The sequence below is a fragment of the Corapipo altera genome, unplaced genomic scaffold, assembly GCF_003945725.1.
Source record: "Corapipo altera isolate COAL_440 unplaced genomic scaffold, ASM394572v1 1, whole genome shotgun sequence".
Lineage (NCBI taxonomy): Eukaryota > Metazoa > Chordata > Aves > Passeriformes > Pipridae > Corapipo > Corapipo altera.
In genome coordinates, this window is record NW_020884873.1 from 37499123 (window position 1) to 37526192 (window position 27070).

The 27070-nt window shown below is 36.6% G+C and overlaps 1 protein-coding gene across 1 annotated transcript in view; it reads left to right on the forward strand.

Moving 5' to 3' along the window:
* NELL2 (neural EGFL like 2) overlaps positions 1-27070 on the forward strand; it is a 147800-nt gene that overhangs the window by 81550 nt on the left and 39180 nt on the right. The window contains exon 13 of the mRNA XM_027658873.1: positions 2622-2747. Within this exon, the coding sequence (XP_027514674.1) occupies positions 2622-2747 (126 nt within the window). The remainder of the gene's footprint in view (positions 1-2621; positions 2748-27070) is intronic.

Sequence of the window (27070 nt, forward strand, 5' to 3'; positions counted from 1 at the left end):
AGACTTTTGATTTCGACTGAGCATTTAAAAAATATGAGCAACATATTTGCAAATCCATTTGAAAAAAAAAAATCAGATTTGTTCAAATGAAACACTTCAAAGTTAACCTGATCAATTATGGGTTGTATTTTTTTTTTTTTTCTATTTCTGGTATCAATTGAACAAGCAAGGTTTAAAAAAAAAAGGCATTTATAAATAAAACATTTTGCAAAACCACAATACGTGGTATGTTGGCAAAATGAAAGCTTTTATTTAAAGTACTTCTAAATTAGAAGGTTTGAATCAAATAAGCTCTGACTTTAATTTTTTCACTGCAAAATAAAAACTATTGGCATTTTGAATCTCCTGTGGCTGTTTACCTACCAAAGCAATCATTAATATAGTTTTCAGAAAGTTCTATTTATTGCTTTTGAAGCTTCAAATCTTTAAGTAGAATTTTCTGAGGGTGCCAAAGCTGGCTTCTCAGCAGTCCGTTGACACTGAGAACATAAGGCTTCTAATTACTTGAAGATTGATGTTTTTACTTAAATACAAATCAACACCATTAATTTAATATAGAGTTCTGAACTGAAATTATGAAAGACACAAGTTGCGTCATTTGTTGTAGAATCTGAGGCTTATGTTGTAACTGTTGGCTGCTTCTGTGAACTGGACTTTTGTGTACCCTATTCCACTTTCCATGCAAAACCAGCTGCTTCTGTGATAGTCTTATGATACCTTCACTTTTTTTTTGGTGTTCTTAGATGATGATCACAAAATGTGTTTTGAGCCTTAGTATGCTCACTGTGTTCACTGTAAATATATGTTCATTTGTGTATGTATGCATGTACATAAAAATTGCAAAATTACCTTTTCTAAGCCAGTACCTTGATAGAGTTGTAGTTCTTTCATGCCTGTAGATCTTTCAGGGAAAGGAAGGAGAGGAAACCAGTTGAAGTATGTCAGCCATGAAATTCTTAGGAACTGAATTTGTGCAAAGTAGTATGAGGGTGGCTAAACACCCTCAGCATTTGCAGTGGGCACCTTCATGTTTTGTAGCCAATTATCCCCAGCTTCTCCAGCGGAATCCAGTGGGCAGAGAAACTGGGGAAAATAGAAGCTTTTTCAAAACTGAATGAAATCTGCATAACTTACTACAGAATCACTAGTATTCAGTGTATCACACTGCTTTGTACTGGAAGGCAAATTATCTTCTAGGAATAAAGGATGAAAAAAGAGCAGGCAATGAGTGGAGTTGGTAAATAGCTATTGATTTAAAGACACTGGGAAGACAAGAAGAATTGGGAGAGAGAATTGGTAAGCATACAACCTAAGCAGAAGTAAAATACAGAACTTAATGCTGTTGATGTGTAGCATCACAGCATTAAGAAGTCAACCCTGATTTGAGTTTATATATACTTTCTATTGTTTTGAACTATCATTAGACTACGCAACAAAACACCTTTCCATCCAGGGATTTTATTTTCAACTCTGAAACATTATTGAAAACAGGGAGGAAATCAAATCTAATGAGCAGGAAAAAAAAAACCCAAGCCAACAATCCACCCTTTTGATTTTTAGCATATTTTGGTAACAAGGTTCAGTGGCACATTGCATGATGATATAACTAGGTGTACAGAGTGTCTCAGCAATGATGTCTGTATCATTAGTATTACAGGAGCAGTGTGCTACTGAGCACTTCCAAATTAATACAGATTTTCTTCTTTGCAGTGTAATAATACTGTGCAGAATTTTTTTTGTTATTGGTAGTGCTTTCTGTGTCTTACCATTTCTTAACTGTTGCCAGAAATATGTCTAATTTTGCAGCCCAAGAGAGTACCAAACCCAATTAGGTGTTGAAGTCCATGCCTGCAGTGATTTATGTCTGGAGTTTGCTCTAGGACTTTATACTGTAACAGGTATTCTGCCCCAGGAAGTATTTTATCAAGTTTCAAGTTTTTCTGTCAGAATAGGTGTTTATATAAATGAGATCCTTTCAGATTCCTTTCAGATATGGTGTGTATATGTATCTATATACTCATATGTATGTAGACGTATACAGATATGGACATATGTGTTTATGTATATTAAAAATACTGGTTGGCTACTTTATAGTTCTAAGAAAAACTTACACTAAGTTCCAGTGTCATTTCAGATCTTGCCATATTCCTTACAGTTTATTCCCAAAAAACAGTTCCTGTTAGATCAAAGGCATATAGTGTGCATATAGTTGTGTGTTTGTGTACTGCTGACTGCAGTAACTGTACAGGGTGAAGTGATGGATAGCATTGCAGTGCTGAGGTAGTTGGTCTGCTGTTTGCTGTACTGGTTTATTGGCTTTTGTTGTTGTTGTTATTTAAATCATAGGGACAACATCAGAGGCACTTCAAAAGGAAAGATGTAAGCCAATGTAATCTTCTTTGTAACTCCACTAACAGCTGTTCACAGAAAGCTCATGGTGCTTCTGTTGTTTGAACACTTCAAGTAGTTTTTTTAAAAGAAGAAAGCAAAAAAACTTTCCAAAATGTATTGGTATTTAAGTAACTCTTTATCCCACTACTGATGGAAGTGAATTGCAGTGTAGAGAGATTGCAAAGAACACTGCTGAATTTTACTTGTTTTCCTCTTTGCCTTGTTCACAGATATTGATGAGTGTGCTGAAGGACGGCATTACTGTCGTGAGAATACCATGTGTGTAAATACACCAGGATCCTTTATGTGTGTTTGCAAAACAGGATATATACGCATTGATGATTATTCGTGTACAGGTAAGAACTGTGTATTTGTGGATGGAAATAACAGAGTGATAGTCTTTAAGAGTATTGATATAATTCTTCTAAAGTTAGTCTTTGTTCAAGTCACAGAGCATCTAAATGAAATGTTAAACAGAAGAGACACCAAAATAGTTACAAAAATACAATGCAGAAAAGCTTATTCATTTTACAGATTATATGTATATCATATTGTTTTCCTGAAATTGTAAGGCACTCTGGAGTGTTTCATAGTTCTGTGTAGTTTTGGGTGCTGATCAAAAAGGTGAAGGGAGGAGACTGAAGGGAAAAATAAACAAGCTGAAATAGTACTATGTTTTACTTGGTTTCCATGTTCTATACCAGTTCAACTTGGAGTATAATGACTCCTCTGCAAACTTTTGATGGTGTTAAATTTGCATGATGTTAGAAGTGACTGTGTCATCCTGGCTCGCTCAGGTTCCCCAGGTGAATCCTGAGGTCAGAGGGCAGGAGTTCTGCTTACCTTGGACCAGTGGACAGCATGGTTGGTCTTGTATCATCAGTGGATACTCTAGGGGAAGTGTTTGGTTCATCCTGACTTTCTGTCTTCTAGTCTTCTTTTATTGCAAGGTATTTTAGGGTTATGGAATGAACACTGAACATTTCAAACAGTCTTTGGAGCCGGGTTGATCCTAAGTGTTCCTGGAAGAATGCATTTTTTCCCACTAAACAGATAAAGGAAATATGATTCGATGATGTGGCATGTTTTCTCAGTGAACAAAAATGCATGTGAACAAAATAATACCACTATTTTTTGTGTGCACAGGGGAACACATTAACTCTTTCTATAAAAGGCTATATTTGTTCAGTAAAGCTGTCTTGAAGTTCATATTATCCTGCAGTAGCTGGCTATAAATGGATGAGTGTATTCAGAATGTGAAGGCAGCACTTGAAGTTAGTTTCCAAATGTATCTAGTTCTGTCTGTTGTGTCTTGGCATTTTTGAGCATCAGTTATATGTCTTGGTGCAGAAACAGCTTCTTCACAACTGGTATGATTTGCTTGCCCAAACACGCACAGCACTCAGGGACATGGATTTCAAACCACATACATATGATTTTTGTGCATACTATCTTATCTGTAGTTGTCATTCATCTCACATACACTGGCAAGCACTGTTTTACTGCAGTAAGCCCAATTCTTAAAGGACCAAGTTATAGGCTGCTTGCAACAGGTCCTTTCTGAAGCAATCAGTAAGTTTCTGATCACTCTCCTATGTTTTCCACACTCAGCTGAGTAAAGAAATTGTTTCACTACCTACCGAGAGTGAATACTGGGATTATTTTAGGACTGACTTTATGTAAATCCCTGTGATACCTTTTCTGCTTGACTTTCCTTAACTTGCTGTTCTGATTGAACTTTGCAAATGGTGAACCATCACCAACAACTTACTAGGAATATTTGGTGCCTATAAATATAATAAAGGTATTTCTCAAGACTCCACACACTGCATTCTTCATATTTTCTGAAATGTACTGTTATGAAATTCAGTGTAGTTCAAGAGCTCTGGACAGTCAAACTTGTGTGAAATGTGCTGGAAATCCATTGTAGATCTTACGTTCCAAACTGAATTTGGCTCCACATTTGTAAATAATAGTTTCCTGTGAAATCAGTGTGATGGGTGATGTAATAAATGATTTCTTTTCCACCTTTGCCTCAACCAAGCTGGGAAAAGTTAATGCAGAAGGAAAGAAAGTAGATGAAATAGTTTTGTAGATTTCAAATCTGAAGACATGATAGACCAGCTGAACTGTAACTCACGCAGTGATTTTCTGTATGTCTGAGCAATGCCACTCACTGTTATTTGGCACCTAGAATTTTTCTAAAGTTAAATTATAGTGAATTTTGGACACTGTAAGGCAATCATGAGGATACAGTCCCTGCTGGGTGTTAGAATTTCAGCAAATGGCAACCTAACATTATTTACTGTATATGTCACAAAATAATTGGGTTTTTTTCTGGTTCCACAAAGAGTGTTAGCACCTCCAGTGGAGACACTGGTTAGTTACTGAAGTATATAGACTTATGAGACTCTTACATCACATTTACACCAAACAATTAGTAAGTGAAAGGTTAGTTATGTCTCAAAAATTGAAGAAAACACAGGATACATTTAAAGTAATGTACTTAGATCAGTAAATGGCATTCTGTGCTTTAGTCTGTATGAGTGACAGTGAGAGCATTTACATTATAGCACTGTAGCAGGTGACAAGTGTATATATTTGTACATGAGACTGCTATAAGTTTTTTACCCCTCAACATAGTTTTGCTGGTTTGGCCATCTATTAAAGCTCCTGATTTTGTAGGCTTTCATGTGCACTCATTTGGACAGATATAAGTCTAAGGGTTAAAATGAACACAAGTAAGGAGGGTATGTTGCTGTGGCTTTAACATGGAGTTTATGGAAGTTTTAAACTACTAAATTGCTTAGGATCGTCTCTCTTGAAGAACCATTCTCTATTCTGAGAACCAGGAAAATCTCTGTGTAGGCGAAAAACTGATCATGTTCAAAAGACATTGCTGAAATATGTGTATGTTAATAAATCAGTGCAAAATAACAGTGAGAAAGAGTTTATGATGCTAATGACAATCCTTTGCTGTCCTGCAGACAGACCAACAGGTTCAGTCCAGGTGTAGCAGAAGTTTCATAAGAATGATTTTCTCTTACAGCATAATGAAGTATTTTAAAGCAAGTAGTTTACAAGAAAAACTCACTATAATTGCCTTTATTGTCTTTGGTTAGTTGGTTGGTTGATTTTCATTTCAGTAGAGTGTTAAGGACATTCGGATTAACTACTGGTATCTAGGACTTGAGAAGGAAAAGTATTTTCCAAATATGTTTTGTTTAGAGAATCAAGGCAGTAGAGCATGTTAGGGATCTCAACCTTTTTCAACCAACCTTGCATTTGCCTTATTTAAGTCCACCAACTTAATCTACCTTTTACAACTGTGGCAAGTAGAAATCTTTGCACTTTGAGAATGGAGATACCAACTTGTCAATGGCCAGCACACCTTACTGTGCATCACAAGCTCATGGCTTATTCACTGCAACTGGGAATTATTTTGGTTAAGCTCAATTTTCTTATCATAAAGGTGCTAGTTCTTGAAGTTAAGGGCATAAACCAAGTGTTTTTATCTGACAGGAAAGCAGGACAGTAATGAGGAAAGCAATCAGGATAGACCAAAGAGACAGTCCTTAACTGCACTGTCCTTAACAGAATTTTCTGTTTTCTATATTTCTTTTTTGTTCTAATAATCAGTTTTATTGTAGAAGCTACACAGCATAATTGATATATCCCATAGTCCTTAAAAAGACCTGGTGTTTATATCTGGCAAAAAATGAAAAGTATGAAATGTGTCTGTGAAAGAAATGGTATTTTAAAACCAATTCAAACACAAATATACAAAATCTGTTTACATTCATACCATTGGACAGTCTCTGTTTTATGTAATTTGTGCAAAAAGTGGGTATTATGCATTGCTTTTTTTTATTTCCTTCAAGATATCTGGAATCATCAGCTTTGACAGCATCACTTCTCAGCTACTGCAGAAAGGTGTTATAGAGATGCCTCTTGCCAACTACTCATGAGAGCCATGCTGCAGAAGCCTCACACAGACATCTCTTGTGTGCAAAGGCAATCCTGAGTATTTTAGGGGCACCTTGGAGCTGCAAGCATACTACAAAGACTGTCAAGGGCTCCAGGACTACATGGGTGTGGTTATATAGTATGCAGTTCTGTCCAAATCTCTTAGTACTTGTGTACAGAGAGTCTGATGCACTTTGCATTTTGTCAGTGTTTGCAATAAATGTAATCATTCAGCCCTCTTTTGCCTTCTCCAGAAGTTAAAGTTCTGGGCAAGTTTCTGTTTGCCTCATTGGCAAATCTGGGTTTAATTTGCCAGCTGAAATATCAATGAAACTCAAGAGGAGGCATTTTTTGAATCCAGTTCATGAATAACAAGAGTAGGGCAAACAAGCGACAATTGACCCTGTGTGTTACTAAATGTTAAATTTTTAAAATATGTTTCAGGTCACAGTTCCCAGTAATGCTGTGTAATTGAATCCAGTTATGGAACTGTAGCTGTGCATAAAATAGCTTACACTTTAAACTGGACCAGAAGCTCTGGTAGCACATCCTTGGCAGCGTTACTAAGCAGGAAGAAAATGATCTATAGCTCAGCATTAATATGTCATTGTTTGTACAGGACAGCTGAAGGAAGGAGATGTTGAGAAATTATATGTGACCCTGATTAGGCAGGTCATGATATGAGTGACATCCACACAACTTGTTGGCAGACTAACATAACATGCCTTATTGTTCCATCCTATGAACACATATATAATTTAGCAGTCATTGATCAAAATAGAAAAGAGACATAAAATCAGTGACATTGAAGAGTTTTTCTCCTGTGCAAGACATTTGAAAGGAAATCTGTGCTATCCATCTCTATCAGAGTTGTGCACAGAAAGGACTGATTTAGGCAGCATATAGCTACTTCCTAAACAGCTCTGGTTTGATTCATCCAGGTATTTTTATTGCAAGTTTTACAATAGATCTGAATTACATTTTTATTTTCAAGACAAAGGATGTAATGAAGACATCAATTTCAGATTTTGTTATTTGCATTCATCTTGGAAGCAAAATTCTCAGGTTTAGATTGAATTAGTCACAACGATATTTACACAGAAATCTGTTGTTCATGACTGATTTTTATGTTCAGAAATCAATCATAGCTCTGAGAAGAAGAGATGGGTCCTAAGTTGCATCCATATGCCAAATGGGTGAAGAAACTGCAAATTAAAGGCATAAAAATATGCCCTGGGCTACCATGAGTTGGTATCTTACATTGGTATTGTTTCATTCCCCTTCCACTCTGCTTCCCAGAACCTGAAATGTAATGATATTGCACTGGGGGAAGGAAGGCAGAAAATGGCATGAGTCTCTGCTGGGGTAGTTTTGTATGTGTAGCAGTAATGGTGCACCATTACAGTTAGCTATGATCAAATCTGAATGCTTCAGTATTTTCTGGAATAATAACACATCTTTACTGTGCATGACATTATAAAAATACATGGACTGTTTCCTTGCCTGGAAAAAAGAAAGTTTTCCTTCTGGAAATAAGGAAGAAGTCAGTGTCAATTCCAGTCTTTTGGGCTGCCGTGTAATCTGCAGCTGGTGGCAATGATTTGAGCAGTGCAGTACATATCTTTTCCTCTACCACTTGTTGCTATTTTTTAATGGAAAAGGGAGAAGTTAGGAAATGAGAGATGAGAACTCTCTCTTTTTCACATTTGGCTCTAACAGTGAAGAGTTCAAACTAGCACCAGTGGATAGTTAATCATGTTTAGTCTCAACAGTTGTCTTTAGTTTTCTGGCTGGGGACCACTCATCTATCTAAGTAACCCAAAAAGAATGGAGCAGGAGAAAGAAGATCCCTTGAGACTTAGTCCATCCTCCCTAGACTGTGTTAAGGCAGAGGAAGATGCATACCCAGGCCTGAAGAGGCCGTGGATTTTTTGTGCCACAGATGATTATTAAGGTCCTGTTTCTGTGCAAAATCGTGGGCCACCTTTGTTTTTGGGGTTGTTTTTTTGAAGGAGGGGTTTTGTTTGTTTGTTTGCTTTTGTTTTGGTTTTTGTTTTCAATTCACCATAAAAGGGGGCAGTGGCACTGATGGAAGTGCCTCTCCTGTGGGTAGAAGTTCCAGAGATGATGTGTGGGAGGTAACACAGCTGACATTACCCTCCCAGAGACTGTCCTCCCCAGGGGCTGTCTTATGTTTCACATTTAGTGGTGCTGGAGGGGCAGGCATTGGGGCTCTTCATAAGTACCCCAGGACAGTATGTTCGGTTGACTGTCCCTGTATTTGTGGGCTGGGTAAAATGATAAATAACTGAATGTAAGAAGGACATAAGGAGTGTTAGTATATAAGCCAGAATCTTTGAATTAATGTTTGTACATGCTGTAATCTGAGGTTTATTAAATTATGTATTACATGTTTCTGTGGGGTTTTTTTACTGTTTGTGTTTTGTGGGGTTTTCTGGAGGCTTTTTTTTTTTGAGAGAAGTGATTAATCTACAACTTTGTACCCTGACACTAGTGAAGTTTTACAATTACACTGTACTTCAGCAGGAAATACATGTGAATTTTTGACTGATTAATTATTAAAAGCATACCAGGCAGATTGCAAATTGCGGCCTACTTCTTCCAAGCATTGTCTGGCCACATGAGCAGCCATGTCCATCCTTATAGTAGTGCTGAACAGTGTGGGACCACTGCCACACGTGGAGCGGGCACTTACATATGCATTTTAAGTATGTGCAGACAGTGTAACCTTTTTTCATAACCATTTTGCAAAATCCATTCCAGATTACTTTGTCTTTCCTTTTCATTTTCACTTAAGCCGAGCCATGCTGATTTTTTCCTACTGCTTGCTTTTAGAAAATAGTAACTGAGAAGCCAAAGGGTTTGGCAAGCGAGGTGAAGATTTTAAGTCTGTGAGGCCATTATTGTGCATTACAGCCTGGTACCATGACATTTGTGCTCCTTTGTTTGTTTTCTGATTTCTAAAAAAATTGTGAGAGATTTTTATATAATATATCATGACTGTGTTTGGAACATTTGGAGAGTTTGTTCTTCAGAGCCAAACTAGACAGTAGGGATGAAGTAGTTCTTTAGAATCATAGAATGGTTTGGGTTGGGAGGGTCCTTAAAGACCATCTAATTCCAACTCCACTACCATAGGCAGGGATACCTTTCACTAGATCAGGTTTTCTCAAAGCCCATGGCTTTTTGACTTAGACATATAGAAGGACCTACTCAAAGCAATGAAGAATGTGTTGAATTCGCCAGACTTTAACTAGGTATATGCAGCTGGCCCTTGCTAGACCTTCCTCCTCCACCACCCCATCTTACCTAAGTCTTTGTGAGTCTAAGAGATTCTTCTGACAACATTTTTTTGAATATGGTGTCAATGCTTTCAGCATAATTTAATTTTTTTTTCTGCAATATCCTCTCACAGTAAACTGAAGTCCTAATAATTGTTTCCACATAAATTACTGAGAAGCATGGTGGTAGCAAGCTGAGTGACACCTGAAATGTTAATTCTTGGGAATACTGCCAGCTCTGCATATTTTGCAAATTAAATTAAATCACAAATCTGTTGCAGTTTGGAAGGGATTCCAACATTAAAATAATTAAGAGTCTGGGGAGATTGACTTGATATATGGAAAAGATTTAAGGAGAAATCTACACATTTAGCTGCATAATGGTGATGAATGTGCAAAAAGTAGGAATTATGATAACAATAATACTATTTAATAATTACTTGGGAGTTTCAATAGTAAGGGGAAAATGTAGGGGAAATTATCAGCCTGCAGTGTGTGACCAGTACCTTTTGACATTAGTTTTTCACATCTGACCCATATTCTTTGCTCTTTATTGATACTGTGTGATGACTGAAAAAATTCACCTCGACATAATGTATAGAGAACACATTGTCACACTTAGTCCGATCAGCAGTCTGGCATCTGATACTCTTTTGTCTATCTTTTGGCCTTTTTTTCCCATGCAGTCATTAATGTTAGATCACTGGGATTTATTTTATCTTTGTTTTGCCCATAGCAATCAAAACTGTGTCGTTACTAAGCTCTGCCGTTGGGTTCTTAAAGATAGCTCTGACTTATAAAAAACCTACACCTCTGCTTGGATTTCAGCTACTGCCACTGGTAATGTCCTCACTTAAGAAAGATACCTCCTCTCCTCTCCAACCCTCTCCGACCCTCTCCTCCCCCCAGTTTTCATTATCCCATAAGCCAGGTAATAAACTAGTATCAGGGGGTTTATGGTATAGTGTGGATCTTGCCTTCTTTTCCTTCATTAATGCTTTGCTTACAGCGTAAGTCTTGTGAGGATGATTATGAGGAAACATCGGCACCGTCTTTGCAGTGCAAGTGCAGCCTATTCTTGTCCCCAAAGCGTAGATGCCTCCACTTTGGGAACCATCAGTCTGGTATCTGGATGGACTTGAAATGCCGGTAACAGGAACCTGCAATTTTGTTGAAATAACAGATCATATTGATTATGATTCAGATCCCCGGATTATCAGGGGTTTTGTTGGCTGCTCAGTTGTTATCCTCTGGGTCTTACAAGCTACATTTGTTTTTGAGTGGGAATAAACTCCCTGTCACATGGGGGTTTTTGTTAACATAGTACTCTGACACACTTTGGATGAATGATTCCTCTTGGCATCTAGAAACTCAAGTTCATAAAAGTGCATCTGCCTGTGGGCTCCTGTTCAGATTTCATTGGTTTATTTTTGACTTGTAAATCCATCAATTGTTTGGGACATAAACAGTTGGAAAATCTCCTGGTTTTTTCCTATACAGTGCAACAGAAGTGATGCTTAATGGCAGGGATATTTGAGAAAAAGTTTTGTTGAATTTCTTGTGAGGTTGCTGAAGGTAAAATCCATCTTTATTCCCTAGAGCACAGATCTATTCAAATGTTCAGGATAAGTTCATTGGTGGGTTCTGACATGGTGTGGAAAATGGTTTTGCATCAGTGTACATTGGTTGGATTTCAGCTAGCTGTGAAGTGTGGGTATTTTACAATATCATGTATTGCTAGCTATTTTTGTTTCAGCTGTACATTTCAGTTCCCACAAATTAGTTCTGAGAACTGAAGAGGAATGCCTCTCTGTATTTAAAGTGATAAATAAAATCTAGCTGGCATGTGAGGCATGTGGGCTATGTTTTAGCACCTACACCAACCTCTTCTAAGAGTGATGTGGTTGTCTGAGTTTCCATGGACAAAAGCAACTGTAAAACTGATGTAATCCAGAGCTGAATGAAGTCATCCAGCTTCTATGTTTAAAGCTGTATGCTTGTCCCCAGTTAATTGAAGTATAAAATTGGCCTGGTTTTTCAGACCTGCTTTTTCAGGCACACAAATGCATCCAGAAGACATCCTGAAGAGCTGATAGTACTTAGTGCATTGGTAAATAAGACCACATTTTAATAAGTGACTAAATATGGCCTCAGTATGCAACTTTACTCAGCACTGCTATATATCCTTTACCCTTCACTGCTGCAAAGAAGTTACAAAATTAGTCTGTGACCTCAGAGTAGTCATATGCTTATAGTGTCCCACCTTGGTTACTTGAAAATACTGTAATATGAGACATGATGACAATAAAAAAGCTAATTTCATCCCGTTTATTTCCCTTTACTTATTTTTTATTAATTCAGCAACATTTCAAGTTTTCCTCAAGTTCTGCAGCTTGTAGAACAGCTGAGCATTGACTGTACTTAAAAAAAGACAGAATGATTGTGCAGTATGGTGCAAGGGACAGAGCAATAAACAAGCATACTGACAGGGGCTGGTTGTAACGTCACTACAGTGATGCCATGATACCACAGCTTGAATAAGGAAATGTTTTCATCAGCAAAGCACCAGAGAATATAATGATGTGGGCAAGATGAACCATCTGTCTCTCCGTCTCTAATTTTGTTGATACACCACCCCACCCCCCACGCCCAATTATGGTAGAAGTAACATGCATGCAAATACGTTATCACACCATGCAATCCAAACTCCACAGGGGCAATGGTGTCCAGCTACACTACTGGTGTTGCTATGAGTAAAAAACAAGTCAGCTTCTGTGCATAGAGCATTTTTAACTCAAAGCTTATTTGATTTGGGTTTCTATTACTTGGCCCAGTTTCCATTCTGCTTTATAGTATGTCAGTATACATGAAGCTCTCAATCTTCTTTCAGGATAAATTCTCTCCAATACCCACTTTCTAGCTGTACGATAATTCACAAAGCTAATAAAGGAATGATCACTGAAACTGAGCTTGTTGCTATGCAACTGCATTACTAAGATAACAACGCAAGCCATTTTTATATATCTGCTGTATCTTATACAACTGAACTCATTTATACTTTATTTGTATTGAATCAGGTTATCCTTCACAACTTAGTTTGGAGGCTGTTTCAGCTTGGAATGAGAACTTTTTTTCTCCTAGAGGATAGTTTTTAGATCCCATTTTCTCCTTGGTTACTGACCCAGTTCATGACAACTGTTCATCTGGCTATGCAATTATACCATGATGGATTTCTCAGCTGATCAAAATCCAACACATTTTTAAAGAGTCGGTAGAACATGATTTTTCTTAAACAGAAAAGACATAAATGTGTGATCTTCAGTATTGAATGCTTAATTCTTTTAGAGAAATCATTCTTTTACCAAATGTATATGTATGGTGTATGTGTGCATATCTATATATCTGTATCTATCAATGCATCATAGAGCTCTATTCCCCATTAGCCTTAGGAACAGAGGATGGTAAAAGGTATTATATCAAAAGCAAGGGTCTATTTTACATTTCTAGTTTCTGTATACTGTTTAAAATCTGTCTTTCTGCAGAAGCAGACATCAGAATTGATTGTTTTGTTTTACGAGGAATATTTTGCATTCTTAGTGTGATGAGGAATTTTTCCATGTATAAAAGGCAGTACAGATACCAACTTGAGAATATATTCAGTTTGAAACTAACTCAGAAAAGAGTGAGATCTTTCTTTTATGTAAAAATTCTGAAATTACAATATTTTCAAACATTAACATTGCTCAATATTTATATCACAGAATTACAACAGACACCCAGTGTACCTCCTGTTTCTTGGTGTTCTGAGCCCCTCTGCAGCTTTATATCACCCTGTGTCCCTTGGCAGCTTCTACAGTTCAATTATGTGCTGTGTCAGTACAATATGATTGGAAACTAGAGTTGTAGGGGTATAGCAAAATTAACACAGTATATTGTAAAAATAGAAAATCTGACAAATCATACAGCACTGAATGAATTATTCATTCCATAGCTAATTACATTGACTCTTTATGTTAGAATTTTATTCTCGTTGACACAGGAGATGGAATTCAGTTTGCAATTAAGACACCCCAATGTACATCTCTTCATCTAAGCTCACATTATAATCATCAGAGGTCAAGGATTCAGCTGGATCCAACTCAGTTGTCTGTTTACAGGTTCTAGGCAATCCACAAGACAGGATTAGCACATCCGATTTAACACCTACCTCGTAGGTCTTGCATTTTTGAGTTCTGCTGGATACAAGCAGAATAAATTACCTCTTTCCATGGGCTTGAGCCACTTATCTGGGGGAAACTCAACCCTGTGTTAGAAATCTGTTTTGCATTACTGAGTTCTGGAGGTGACACTGACTGAAATGTGAATTTAGATGTCTGTAGCAAAGTTCTCGTTGCCCAGTTACAGGTCTAGTAACTTTTTAGATGCTGTGGTGTGTCCTACTTGTTCTCCAAGTGCTTTTACAGTCCTCCTGTAGAGCCTTGCATTACAGCCTTTGCTAGTGTCTTGGATATCCATGTGGTACCAGGCTGGATCTGACCTGTTAGCCAGGTGTGTGTTTATGCAGTGGAATCCTGCCCAGAAAGACACACATAGATATTAGGTACTTCAACCTGGAACTGAACTGCATCCAGCATTACCACCAACCAAGCAGCTGCCATTTTACTTTGAAGAGTTTAAGTCCAAGAGACTGAACACAAGGGGATGTTGTCTGGTTGAAACTTCATCTATTCATCCCAATACTGGATGGTAGTTGTGGTCTGTGGGAATTATGATGATGGCAGCAAGAGGATGGCTGGTATTAACTAACTGCAACATGACATCCTTTCAGAGCTGGACGTCCCCTGGCCCGTCCTTCTGTGACAGACTGCAAAGATCAGGAAAAACAGTAGGCAGCCTTGAGGACAGTTTGTTTGAAGTCATAAGGATCTTTCTGGCTAAAGAGATGGGGAATCTGCTGCTGTCTCATTGAGCAAGCCAGAAGTGAGAGAAGTTGGATGACACATCTATCATGTCTGAGCCAGCTGGTGATTGCCTCATGCTGGGAGAGTGTTGCCTGTTCTCAGAGGGACTCCAGCCAAGGTCAGTGAGAGACTGGAGCTACAGTATGAAGCAAGACAGTTTTTAAAAAAGGAACAGTTATTTATGTGGCCATGCTGTATTGAAATCAGTGGTTTTCTACATATTCACAGTAAAATAAAGGTGTCTATCGTCGTAGTACATATTAGCTAGGTTTTAAGAGTAGTATACAGCTGGCAGTATATGGATATCATGTCTGTCTGTCTTTTGGCATTCTACTGCTGAAAAATATTTCCAATCTAAGTTAACACAGTTGTAACAGAAGGCAGAGGGTAAGAAAGCTGTCTGTCAAGACTCATAAAAGGAGACAATATTTTTTAATATTGTCCAGGGCTTCAGAAACCTTTTCTTTTAATATTATAGTTGCAATTTTTTTCTTTGAATGAATATGGAAGTTTCCTGTTCTGATAGATAGGAATCCCTGAATTATTTCTATTCGCACAATCTGTGAGCATGGAAACCTGTAATTTTTTACGATTTGATTCCTACTGCATAACACATGGCATGTCTGGCAGTCACTGACTCCAGAAATAACTTAGAAGTGTCCTTTGTTTTTCGTGAAATGTTTAGAATAGATTAATCTGCTTTATGCTAAATGGAAGACTGTTTCTTTAACTCATGTTTTATACTGTCAATCATTATAATTTAGTATGTTGTCATCTTTGACAAATCCTTTAAATCCTTTCTAGGTTTGTTTCTGCAATAAATCTTTGTCAATATTGCTCCCTTTTGTCAGTCTTTTGGACTGATGATTCTTGACTTACAAAACCATGTACTTTACTGTGTCAAACTGCTTTCATATAGTACAGACCCTTTGACCACAACTGGAGTGGTATCCTTGCTAGTCCTTCTTTGCATATAGAATTATGATGGAATCTACACTGAAGTGTGTTGGTGTGTGAAGTAAACGTAGTGGGCTTATCCACTTCACTGACTCATCCAGTGCCTGTGTTCCTATGAACACAGAAAGACTTATATTTTTGGTTCTGCGTGTAACTTCTGATTCACACTGAAATGTGCTGATGATTCTGCAGCCAGGCTGTGGCTGGTCATGCATGAATGCATAGTGTTGAAGCTAAACTCACGGTTCTTCTATCCTTATAATTTTTTCTAAAACTAGTTTCCATTCCCAAACTTACTTTGTCAGTGTTTGCCAGCTCATCTAAATGAATAAAGGTGATAGAGTGATTGGCAAGATCCCTTTACAGCAGTCAGAAAGACTGGGTCAACAAGAAGTAACAAATACCACTGAGGAAAATATGTTAGAACCCATCTTCAGGGTTGTGTTCTGTGGATGCCCCAAGGAACACTTGCAAAATCATCATCGATAATTTGAAAAGTCACACTGATACAAAGGGAAGTATTGGAGTCTATGTTCTGCTGCTGTACAATACAATCTTAAGGGTTTTGAGTGAAATTTCACTTTTGTTAATGAAGCTGCATTTTGTGAGGCAATGTTTCTGAAAGTACTGTGTCTGTGAAAGATACTTGATATTTTTCCTGAGGACATTCTCAATACACAGAACTGCTCTATCTAGTCTTTTTTTTTTTAATTTTTTTCTCCTTTTTTCTTTTTTTTCTTTTTTTTTTTTTTTAAGAAAATGCTAGTAGTAGTCTTGTGGAATCTTCAAAACTGAACTAGAAAACTGAAAATAGAAATTATTTCAGAAATGCTAATCAATTAACTTTCTTGCAACCAGTCCCTTTTACAATTTATGTAGTCAGTTGTGCAAAAATTGAGGTCTCCTCCATTAAATAAGAAAAGAACTGAAAATCTCAATGTTTCTCTCAAGAACCAAGAGTTCTGTCAACAAGCTTAGCAATAAAATAGGAAGCTGCTCTACCTAAATGGTTCATAGGAGTTTTTGTAGGAGTATTTTTTCTTTCTGACAAGCTTCCAAATCTCTCAGAAAGATTGTATCTGTTTCTTACTGTTGTTATATGCTGCAATCTTTTCACATCCTCCAAGTATTTTCTTAGGAGAAGTGGTGTAAGGAATTGTATCTATTTTATATTTTAAAAGTTAAAGGTATTCCAGGGAAATGCTTCCCCTGAGCTATACTGATTAGCCTCCGACTCACGTTGCTCAAAATCAAGTCACTGTTGTCTTCTGTATGTGTTCTTTAAAATTTTCACAAAAAAGCAATGAGAATTAAGTTTTAGTGTTTTATCCTTTATTTTTTTAAAATTCGTGTCTTGCTTTGTGAATGAACATTTTGTGAAAATGTCAATGTCCTTATTTATTTGCACTTTATTCTTTCATTGTAATCACCCATTGTGGTGTCTCCCACTATACTAATAAAAGAAATGCGCATTTAATTGGGGCACAGAATTTCATCATGAATAATTATTTGATAATACAAAATAATATTAGAATGGTAGACTGCTTAACCTGTAATAAAAGATGAATTTATACTGTCCCAAATATCTGTCTTGGCAGATATTGGGACTAATTTATAAATACTTCCGAAGTTAATGTCCAAGTCCCATGGAAATGGAGATTTGGACTGGACTGACAAAGATAAGCAGCTCTGAGTCACACAGACCAATCACCAGAAAAAATATATTGTCAACAACAGTAATTACAGCAGGTAATTTGTCATTTACCCTGTTACAGACCAGGAAATGTGATGACTTTGAAACACACCAGCTGTCACACAGTGTTAACTTTGATGTTTAGGGTTTTGAATCCTGTCATAGAATCTTTTAATGACAGTGCTTTTAAAAAAAACAAAGATAAGGTTTCACACTGTTCAAAGTGGTGTTAAATGGCCAGTCCTATTCAAGACAAGATTGATTTCTGGAAAGGTGAGGGTTCATCAAGAGTAATCTGTTTTCATTTTTTGTGTGTTTTTAATAAATTTGGAGTGTGCAAATAGTAAGAAAAATTTATTACCTTGCTCCTAGCCCTTCAGAAGGTGGAATTGGATGTACTTAACTTCTGTCTGCATAATTTTAATGTTTGAGAAGTAAATAGAGTTTGTGGTTGATGGCAGTGTGAACAGATATTCCAGTCTGCTTTGAATACCCTGTGTTTATTCACTTTGTACACCTTCCATGGGGTGGGCTTCATCTTAGTTTGAAGTCCTCCAAAGTTGTTCACAGTACCTCAGCTTAAATCCTACTTTTTCCGAAGAGCAGCCATGTGAAGGAAGTAGGATTATAAAGGTGGAGTTGTCCCGGGATGATAGGAATAGTAGCAAAATGGAATATCAGGTCAAAGTTTACTTTTTTCTTAACTCTGTGATTTGATTCTAAACTCAGATTTTGAGTTTTTGAAATGTGAGCAGTACTGTATACTATATATAATTTATGGTTCTGGTTATTAGAACAATTCATGGTGTCCTTAAGCAAGACAGCAAATTTGATGACAGAATTTTTCAGATAAATAAATTTTGCTAAGATCTGATTATGCAAATATTTATTTATCAATATAAAATGCACATAACTATCTTAAAGGTATTTTCCAACCTTAATGATTCTATGATGCAGTTAAGTACAGAAATAATTACTTGTAATCTCAATAGACACTAATAGTTGAACTGTGGCAACAAAAACATGGTGTGGTCTGGAAAATCTACCCATGAAACAAGTTAGCCAGTGTCAAGTTTCATAACGTTGCAGGGGTGGGGGAAGGAGGATGAAAGCAAGTTTCATTGCATCTTCATTACTATGCTATGCTGGTTTTTGTTAGAAGCAGACCAGAAGGCTCTGCAGGTTATGTCCTGGCATCAAGCTCTACATGTGAACTGCGGAAGCCAGGAGAACTTCATGGCTTATAGGCTGGGTATGTGTGTTAGCTCTTCCCTAAAACTGTGCTGTGGTGAGAACTGACTATACCATTCTCCCCAGGTGCTTTTGTTTCCAGGGAAGGCAGCTGACGTGCAGTGTTTGTGAAGGATACATTTACTGTGCTGTTTTGGTGCACCTTTGTAAACTGTCAGGGAGGATGTACCCTAGGGAAAATTGGTGCATCACTAGAGACGACATCAAGGCTGAAGAAAGGGCAAAAGCATCAATATTGCTCTACCTTACCATCACTGAAGCATAATGTTTTCAAGTAGAGAACCCTCTTTAAAATAAGGGGAGCAATATTTAAGGAAAGCCTCCTCTCCCTCTTGTCTTGTCAAAAATAGTACTGTCCTTTATATCCAGTGAATGATCTGAGTGTCTGAGTCACAGCACTGCCAGGGAAATGACAAGAAACATCTCATGCATTAAGAAATCTCCCTGCTGCATGAGAGGACAGAAAAAACCATTTGTTTTATAATATTTATGGTTAGGTAAGTTGCTTCAGATTCCTGCAGATAAGAGCAGGATCAAAGCAACAGCAGCATTTCATCCACCACTGTGGTGTCTCTAGTTTTCAAGCACTGACCTTGATAATGATGCTGTAATGTTCTAACTGATTTTTTACAAGCCCCTGGAATGTGTTGACAAACCCTGATCACGATGCCATCCCAAAAAGAATGAAAGAAAAGCACCAGCTGTTTCTAGAGAGCTTTAAGTACCTTTATATTTTATCAAACCAACTTTGGCCAGTACTTGATTGAGACATCTTTCCTTTGTCCCACTGTGTATATCCAACCTTCTGTTAACTCTGTGCTGAAAAACAGTTCGAAGGTGGTTTTGTGGAGCCCTCAAGTCATGTGGATGTTACTAGTGAAATATGAGAACAGGCAGCAAGTTATGAGCCTCAACAGCAGTCAGATCACAGCTTTATTTGTGCAACAGAAATGAATGTAGGTTGGAGGCCGAATATCCGATGGATATCTACTGCTGGTGGCAGACTTGTTATAATATGGAGCCTTTTAGTAAGGAAACAGTAAATAAATAAAAAGGGTTGAAATTAGGAGAAGTAAAATAAATTCAGTTGGCTGACGAAATTGTATGTGCAGCTCTAGTCTGGGTATTCTACTAGCAATAAAGTAGGGAGCATTACTATAGATGTAGAATTTGCTATCGTTGTCACTCTGAACAACATAAAAGAAGATTTTGAAAGCATCAGTTTATCATAAGTACCTGAGAGGTTTCATGTACAATACAAGTTGGAATTAAATAAGATTTACCTTGGAAAAAATAATGCATCTAGCTAGACGCATTATAAAAAAAGATGGATTTATGAAGAAATACCTTCTAAAAGACAGAAACCTCATTTTAAAATGTCACTGGTAAAGAGGTAAGATATTAAGAGATCAGTTTGAATTAAGACAAAAAAGAAGTGGGTGACAAGGTCACAGACCTTATGTCTAGACTGGAATCTCTTAAGGTGGGATTTTCAAAATCATTTTGCATTTGCATTACAGTCCTGCCACTGTAATCAGTGGGAGTTACAGATGTTCCTTTAGGGGAAACAGTTAGATCTGTACTAAGTGCTTTAGAAAATCCTTCCCTTAAACTTTTCTATTCAAGAGGGAATATAAAAAATGGCAGACATGAAGGAAAGTGGAGATAAATTAAAGCTTTTTTAACTTTAGCTGTCAGGCGAAATATTTTTCAATATATTTAATTGCCTAACTGGTTGAAAAGTATAAAAATGCACATGATGTTACATGAAGGAACACTGATTAATATTACAATAGAAACCTCAATGAGAAGAGTGTATTTTGCAAAAATATGTATTTTTCCACTAAATAGGAAATCACAGTTACAAAAGACATTTTGAGGATGATGAAACTTAGGTGGGCTTAAGAAAGTTTAAATGCTTTGATTAAGAGCTGTGGAGGAAGATGGAGGGAGTAATGATAGACTTGCCTCAAAATATGTATTTTACCAATCAACTTGTGGCTGACTATATCTTTGTCTTCCCAGCATTCCAAGAGATCTTGGCATGGACTTCTTGGTGTGCAGATATAACAGGAAAGATGAACTGGTCAACGTTCAAGTCATGTGTTAGGCTTTTCGAGTTGAGTCCTGAAGGAGAGCATACCCTGTTTAGAGCCATAAAATCCAATATTAGAGCTATAGAATTTGATATTTTTATTGGAAAATTCAAAGGGTCTTGGAGGTGAGAGTTATGTATTCCATCAGTCTAGGAGGAACATCAAGGACACAAGTAACAGAAAAATAAAGAAAAGAGATTTTGTGCAAAGAAAAAAGTCTTAAAGTAAAAGGGTAGGGAAAAGAGTACATGCCTCTTCTAGGCTATGGTGTGTGAAATAGGGTATTTTTAGATGAAAGTCTGCTGTGAAATAAAACGTAAAATTGAAAATCTTCTCAGAGAAAGTTTTTGAAAAACTAGTGCTAAATAGAATTAGAATGTCTCATATTTTTTAAAGTTGTATTTGCATGTAAATATGCAGTATTTCTCTGCGTATTTTTGGTCCCAGTATCTTTCTTGTGTTATCTCTCTTGGTAAAGAACAGCACACATGTTAAGAGTTTTGGTTCTCCTAGAGAGAAAAAACTTTGTGATTGGAAACATGAGGTATTTTAGGGATCAATTTCATCATCACATTCAGTGTCAGGATTTGTTTTTTTGTGAAAAAAGTTACACCAGTTCCAAAAGTCTATACCTTGTCTCGAGTCTCATCAGAGCTACAACCACCTTGGAATTTTCTCCAAAAGCTCTCCTAGCCTTGCAGGCAGATGAAAGGAGAATGAGTGCTTGTTCCTTCTCTTGGTCAAGTGTTTTTTCAGTTGTTTTAATCCTACATCCTAATTGCCAGTAGTATGGTTTCCCCATTATATCTCCCTGGTAGTATAACTAAGATGCAATTCTGGAGCTTTCTCATATGGATAGGAAAAGGAATGCTGAATTTTGGACATATCCTTAAGTGGATTTTCTTCCTAAGGTTTCGTTACAGTTGCCTTATTTTTCCTTTTTTACTATATTAACACCAAATATAGAATAAGTAAATAAACTAATAGATGAAAGAGAGAAATAGACATCTGGATGGGATGGTGGCAGCTGTTCTCCCAGAAGAACAAAAATGAACTAAATAATTACAGACAGAAACAGAATCTCAGAAAGCAGGATGGTCTCTAAACAGATGTTAAAAATAGAACAAGCACATGCCAGAACTATTTTTGTTATCTATATAATTTAAAGAAAAAAGTAGGAAAATTCTGAACATAGATATACAGAAATTGTTGTTCCTGGCTGCACTGAAGAAAGAATTAGAAAATGGGGATCAGGAGCAGCATGGATATATGGGAGTGGATGAAGATAAAGATCAATCAACAGGATTAGCAGGGAACAGAGGAGACCTAGCTTTTGGACTCCCCAGCTTTGAGCTGAGGACAGCTGCTTCTGGTCATTAATGATTAATGCTGACTCCAGCATTAACTAAGGGTAAACTGTGTGACAGTAATTCTATGAGTAATTAGAACACGGGTTCCATTTTGCATTTGAATTAAGGAATATCTATAGAAAAGTAAACTGGGGAATATCAATCCAAAAACTTAACATAAACGTATGCTTCTACAGATATGGAAAATATAAAATCATAGACTCCTTTAGGTTGGAAAAAGCCTTTAAGATCATCAAGTCTAACCCAGGACTGTGAAGTCCACCACTGAACCATGTTCCTAAGTGCCACATCTACAAGTCATTTAAGTATCGCCAGGGATGGTTACTCAAACACTTCAATGAGCAGTCAGTTCCAGTGCTTGACAATGCTTACAATGAAGAATTTTCTCCTAATATCTACTCTAAACCTCCCATGAGGCAGCTTGAGGCCATTTCCTCTTGTCCTATCACCTGTTACTTGAGAGGTGAGACTGAACCCTACCTGTCTACAACCTCCAGTGAGGTAGTTGTAGAGAAGGTCCCTCCTGAGCCTACTTTTCTCCAGGCTAAACAACCATAGTTCCCTCAGACACTCCTCGTAAGACTTGTTCTCTGGTCCCTTCACCAGTTTCAATGACCTTCTTTGGACACTCTCCGGCAAATAGCGTAATTCAATAAAATTACAGCATTTACTCCTTGAAAATAGTGTGCTTATACTGAGACTTTAAGTAACCCTACCAGTTAGAGTTTAACTGACTTAATATGAAGTCCTAAAGAAGTTAACCTTTTGTCACTTCCCAAATGGTCTTAATGGAATAATTGCTACTAATTTTTGTCTTGTACATGAGCTATAGGTGGAGAAAAAAACCCCTTGTAATTAAGATAAACTGTAAGTGGGCATTAAAGTGTGTTGGCTATTGATAATTCAAGTAACTCTTATCTATTGTCACTGTCACATCAGATGGCCAGCTAGTCACCATGGTTCTATGAATCTATATCAAATCAATGAGAAAGAGACAGGAGGCTGAAAGTAATTTGAGTTCAGGAATGCAGAGGTATCAAAAGGATAAAATACCTAATATATTCTCTTTATTTAAATTATTTTAATTTAATCCGGGTCCACATGTTCTTCACTCAGCAGTGAATATCTGTTGCATCATGTTCCAAGATTACAATTGCAGGGATGTGTTTTATTTATATTTTTGGGAACTTTTGTGCATTTCTGCATCATAAACATCATCTCAGCTCTTATATTCTGGTGTTGGTAATGGATGGTTCAGGAAAGCTGCCAGCATAATATTCTTTACCCCTAAGTAAGTGACTCAATTTAGTCATCATTGCTATTTGCTGTTGGATTGGATTATGCTTATTTTCTATATTTTTCTTAGATATTTGCAGAATTTGGATGCACAAGGCAAATACTGGGAAGTCTTGCAGTATGCAAGTAGGAAATGCTATACAGACTTTTATTTATTTCTAATCATGAAATACACAATAGGAAGGATGGAGGCTTATGTTAAATAGTGCTGATGTGGAGGCAGGTGCCACACCTTGTGGACAACATGTTAAATTTTACCAAGTTCAGCAAGAATATCTGCACGGGTAATAAATTTGGTAAGACAGGTCCTCAGCTGTCATTACACTGACGTACATCACAGCATCTAGTGGGTCCTGATCAGTTTATGCCAGCAGTCTCTCTTGCTAGATAGACATCTGAAGTAGCGTTTCTGTTAAGCTAACCATATGGAATATTCTGGAGTAGTATTTAAAAATGAACCAAAGTAAAATAAAGTACATCACCCTTATTGTATGTACATATATATATATTTGGGTATATATATTTTTGTGTGTGTATATATTGTATTAACTGCACACACAAATGTGCATAAGTGAATTAATTGCATCATCACATAATTTTTAGCTTTTTAAGTCTTCTGTGTCATAAGAACTATTTAATGGGACATTCATATGCACTAAATGTTACTATTGTTATTACCATGCAACAAAAGCAAATTTTGGAGTTAAATTTTTTTCTCTATCTAGAAAGACCTCATTCCAGAGATAGTTTAGTCAATATAAATAGTGTATTTAAAATATCCTTTGTTTCCCAGAACAGAGATTTTATGAATTTTAACACTGTCGAGCAGAGAGTCCTGAACAGTGCAAAATGGAATTAAGATGTATTAGATAATAAAGCTCTAGAAGGCATCATTGAAACCAGTGCATTTGCTCTTTGTAATAGATGTTTATGCAAATTCAGGTTCATTAATCATTAAAATCTCTCTGCAAAAATAACTTTTATTTCTTTGCCTCTGTAATACTATTGTACCTGGTTTGTCCCCATCTTCATTATGGTGTGCAGTGGATTAAGTATAGAACTTTCATTAAATGTGTGTCGCATGATTTCTAAAGATGCTTGAAATAAATGGCCTCAGTGTTGCTTCTTGCAACATCAGAAATAAAATTTAAACATTTCTAAGTTGAGCAAATAATGTTTCTATACTGGTTTTGGAACATAAAAATCATGTTATTGGTTCTCTTTTAATGATTCTTTTATAAATTACTTTTTTGCTTCTTTGTGATGCATGGTCCTATCTGCTTCTAGCAATCTTTAAGATTGCTGAAATCAATCTCTGCAATTTTCTTCTTTTTTATGGTGACTTTCCAAGAGTTTGATTAAAAAAGAAACCAAAGTGATAAGCATGAACTAATGAAGAATTATCAACAGAACACCACCCTTAAGCATATCTATGTTTAATAAAGCTGAACAGTCTATCTTGTTATTTGTAGTGAAAAATATGTTTCTGATTGTTTCTTTAAATTGGTGTGTAGTGTGCCATAGATCTAGTGACATGTTTTATGTACAGGATTTTTGGGTGCAGTTTAACCAGGTAATCAGTCCACAAAAGAGCCAATCCTGAAGTGTAAGCTGACTGTAAAAACAATACAAAGAAGCACTATATTTAAATGGATTTAAGTGTGTTATTGAAGCTAAACTCAGTTGATACAGAGAAACAAATCTAGAAGGATTGTAGAACACCCTTATTCTTTTTTTTTTTGCTGATTTCTTCCATTCCTGTTAAAATCTCCTCTTTAATGCAATCACAAAACTTCTTCTTACTCTGAAACATTTTCCTCCTAAAAATGACATGTAAACTTCCATCCAAGAATAGTTTATCAGACCATGAATTTTTCATGAATTGCTAATATGTGATTTCAATAAAAATAGACCTGAAGTTTGAGCAGATAACCACCGAAGTAGAAGTGTTCGCTGTTTCAATACATTTTGTACAGAAGTGTTAGCAAGCATCCTCCATGAACTTTCTTACAGAAGGATAAGAAACCCCAAAGCTTCTTACATAGAGTAGGAAAACAGGCTTATGATCTTTAAATCCAAGTCCTGTTACTTAGCTGATGGAAAGTTACTTTTCTTGATATTGTATGCTATAAGAAAAATCCACCTCAAAAGACTCGGTAGTTTTTCTTAGCCCAAAGAATAAATGTTAAGAGGGCACACTCAACAGTGACAGTCATCTCTTTATATGAAAGAAATGCATCTGTGCAAGGCTGTGGTACTGGAAGCCTTGAGGGCTTTCAGAGCTGCTCCAGCCACACATGTAGAGCTGTCCTCTTGGTGTGACAGTCTGAGATCACCTGCTTTCCTCTGATATACTCTTATCCCTAAAAAGGAGCTGCTGTACATGCCAAGAGTATTTTTGCGTTCTTAAGGCATAGGATGGATGGCTATGTTTCCTCATTGAGGATGAGGATGATACTTAATTTGTGAAATTCAGTGATTTGAGCTGAGTTTACCATGTGATGTATTATTGTATAGACCCTACCTTCTGAGATACCAAGATAATGACTTTGCAAGATATTTTGACCTACTGAATACATAATATTTCACACATTTCCGTAGTTATTTTATTTAATGTGTTTTCTTTAAAAAGGAGAAAATAATATATAATTAATATTTAAATAGCAAACTATATTTAAATAATGTCATATTAACACAAATTAAGACAGCCAGGATACTGTTACAATACTGATAACACTTTTTACCTAATTTATGTGGTCACTACTTTATTTCTCTTTTATTTTATGAAGTGCTTTAGCGTAAATACTGTTTCAGCCAGCATGAGAGATTTTACTATGTTATGAGGTCAGAGTCAAATATCATAAGTGGATTTTAGAGGGCCTGGATCATTTGATGAACAATAACAATTTTAATTATTCATGCTGAGAGCGAAGTAATTAAATCTCATGCTTTAGGGCAGAGGCCTGCAGCCTGTGCTCCACTGCATCCAGTTGAGGAGAGCATGATTGGTGATATGAGAGACACATAAGTTCTTGTTTAGAAGAGGGATATTAGATTAATGTTATTAAAAACAAAACAAATAAAAACTCAACAACAACAAACCCACGAAAATAAAACTAAACCTATGTAGCATTTAAAATTTATTAGTTTTATTGAGGTGAATGTTTCCCCCTTTTAAATAACAGGTACTTACCTAGAGGAAAATTTACATCTACTGATGGATTGGAGATGTACCATTCTGCCAGTTTTATACTCTTACAGTTTATGGCCACTATTGAAATAGCAAGTGGAACATTTCCATAGTGATTTGCAAATGTTAAGAAATTAATTTTCCTGACAACTCTGTAGGGTATGTGCAGATTTCAGCTCATTATTTATAAAGAGAAAGATTCAGAACAGTCTTACCCCACAAAATGGGGGAAGAAAGAGCATCTGATTCCAGATTTAATACTTGTGTCAAATAGCCGGAACTGGCATAAGCTGCACTAATAAAATTTGCTAAAATCTGTGCAGAATTATGGCTATGAAAACCTCACATATGAAAACAGATGCAAGTTAGTCCATGTGTGCTGATTAAAATTAGGTACCTTTATGTTCCCAAACAGCTGGTTTCCCTGAAATTAAAATTTCAGAGGCCTGAAATTATTTATGGATAGATGAATACTGTTGGTTTAACAAAAATGCAAGGAATATTTCCAGAAGATGGAAGCATTTTATTTGGATGCCTACAGACTAATATACTGCATTTTGAAAGTAGTAGAGTTTTTCATGTATCATTTTGAAATGA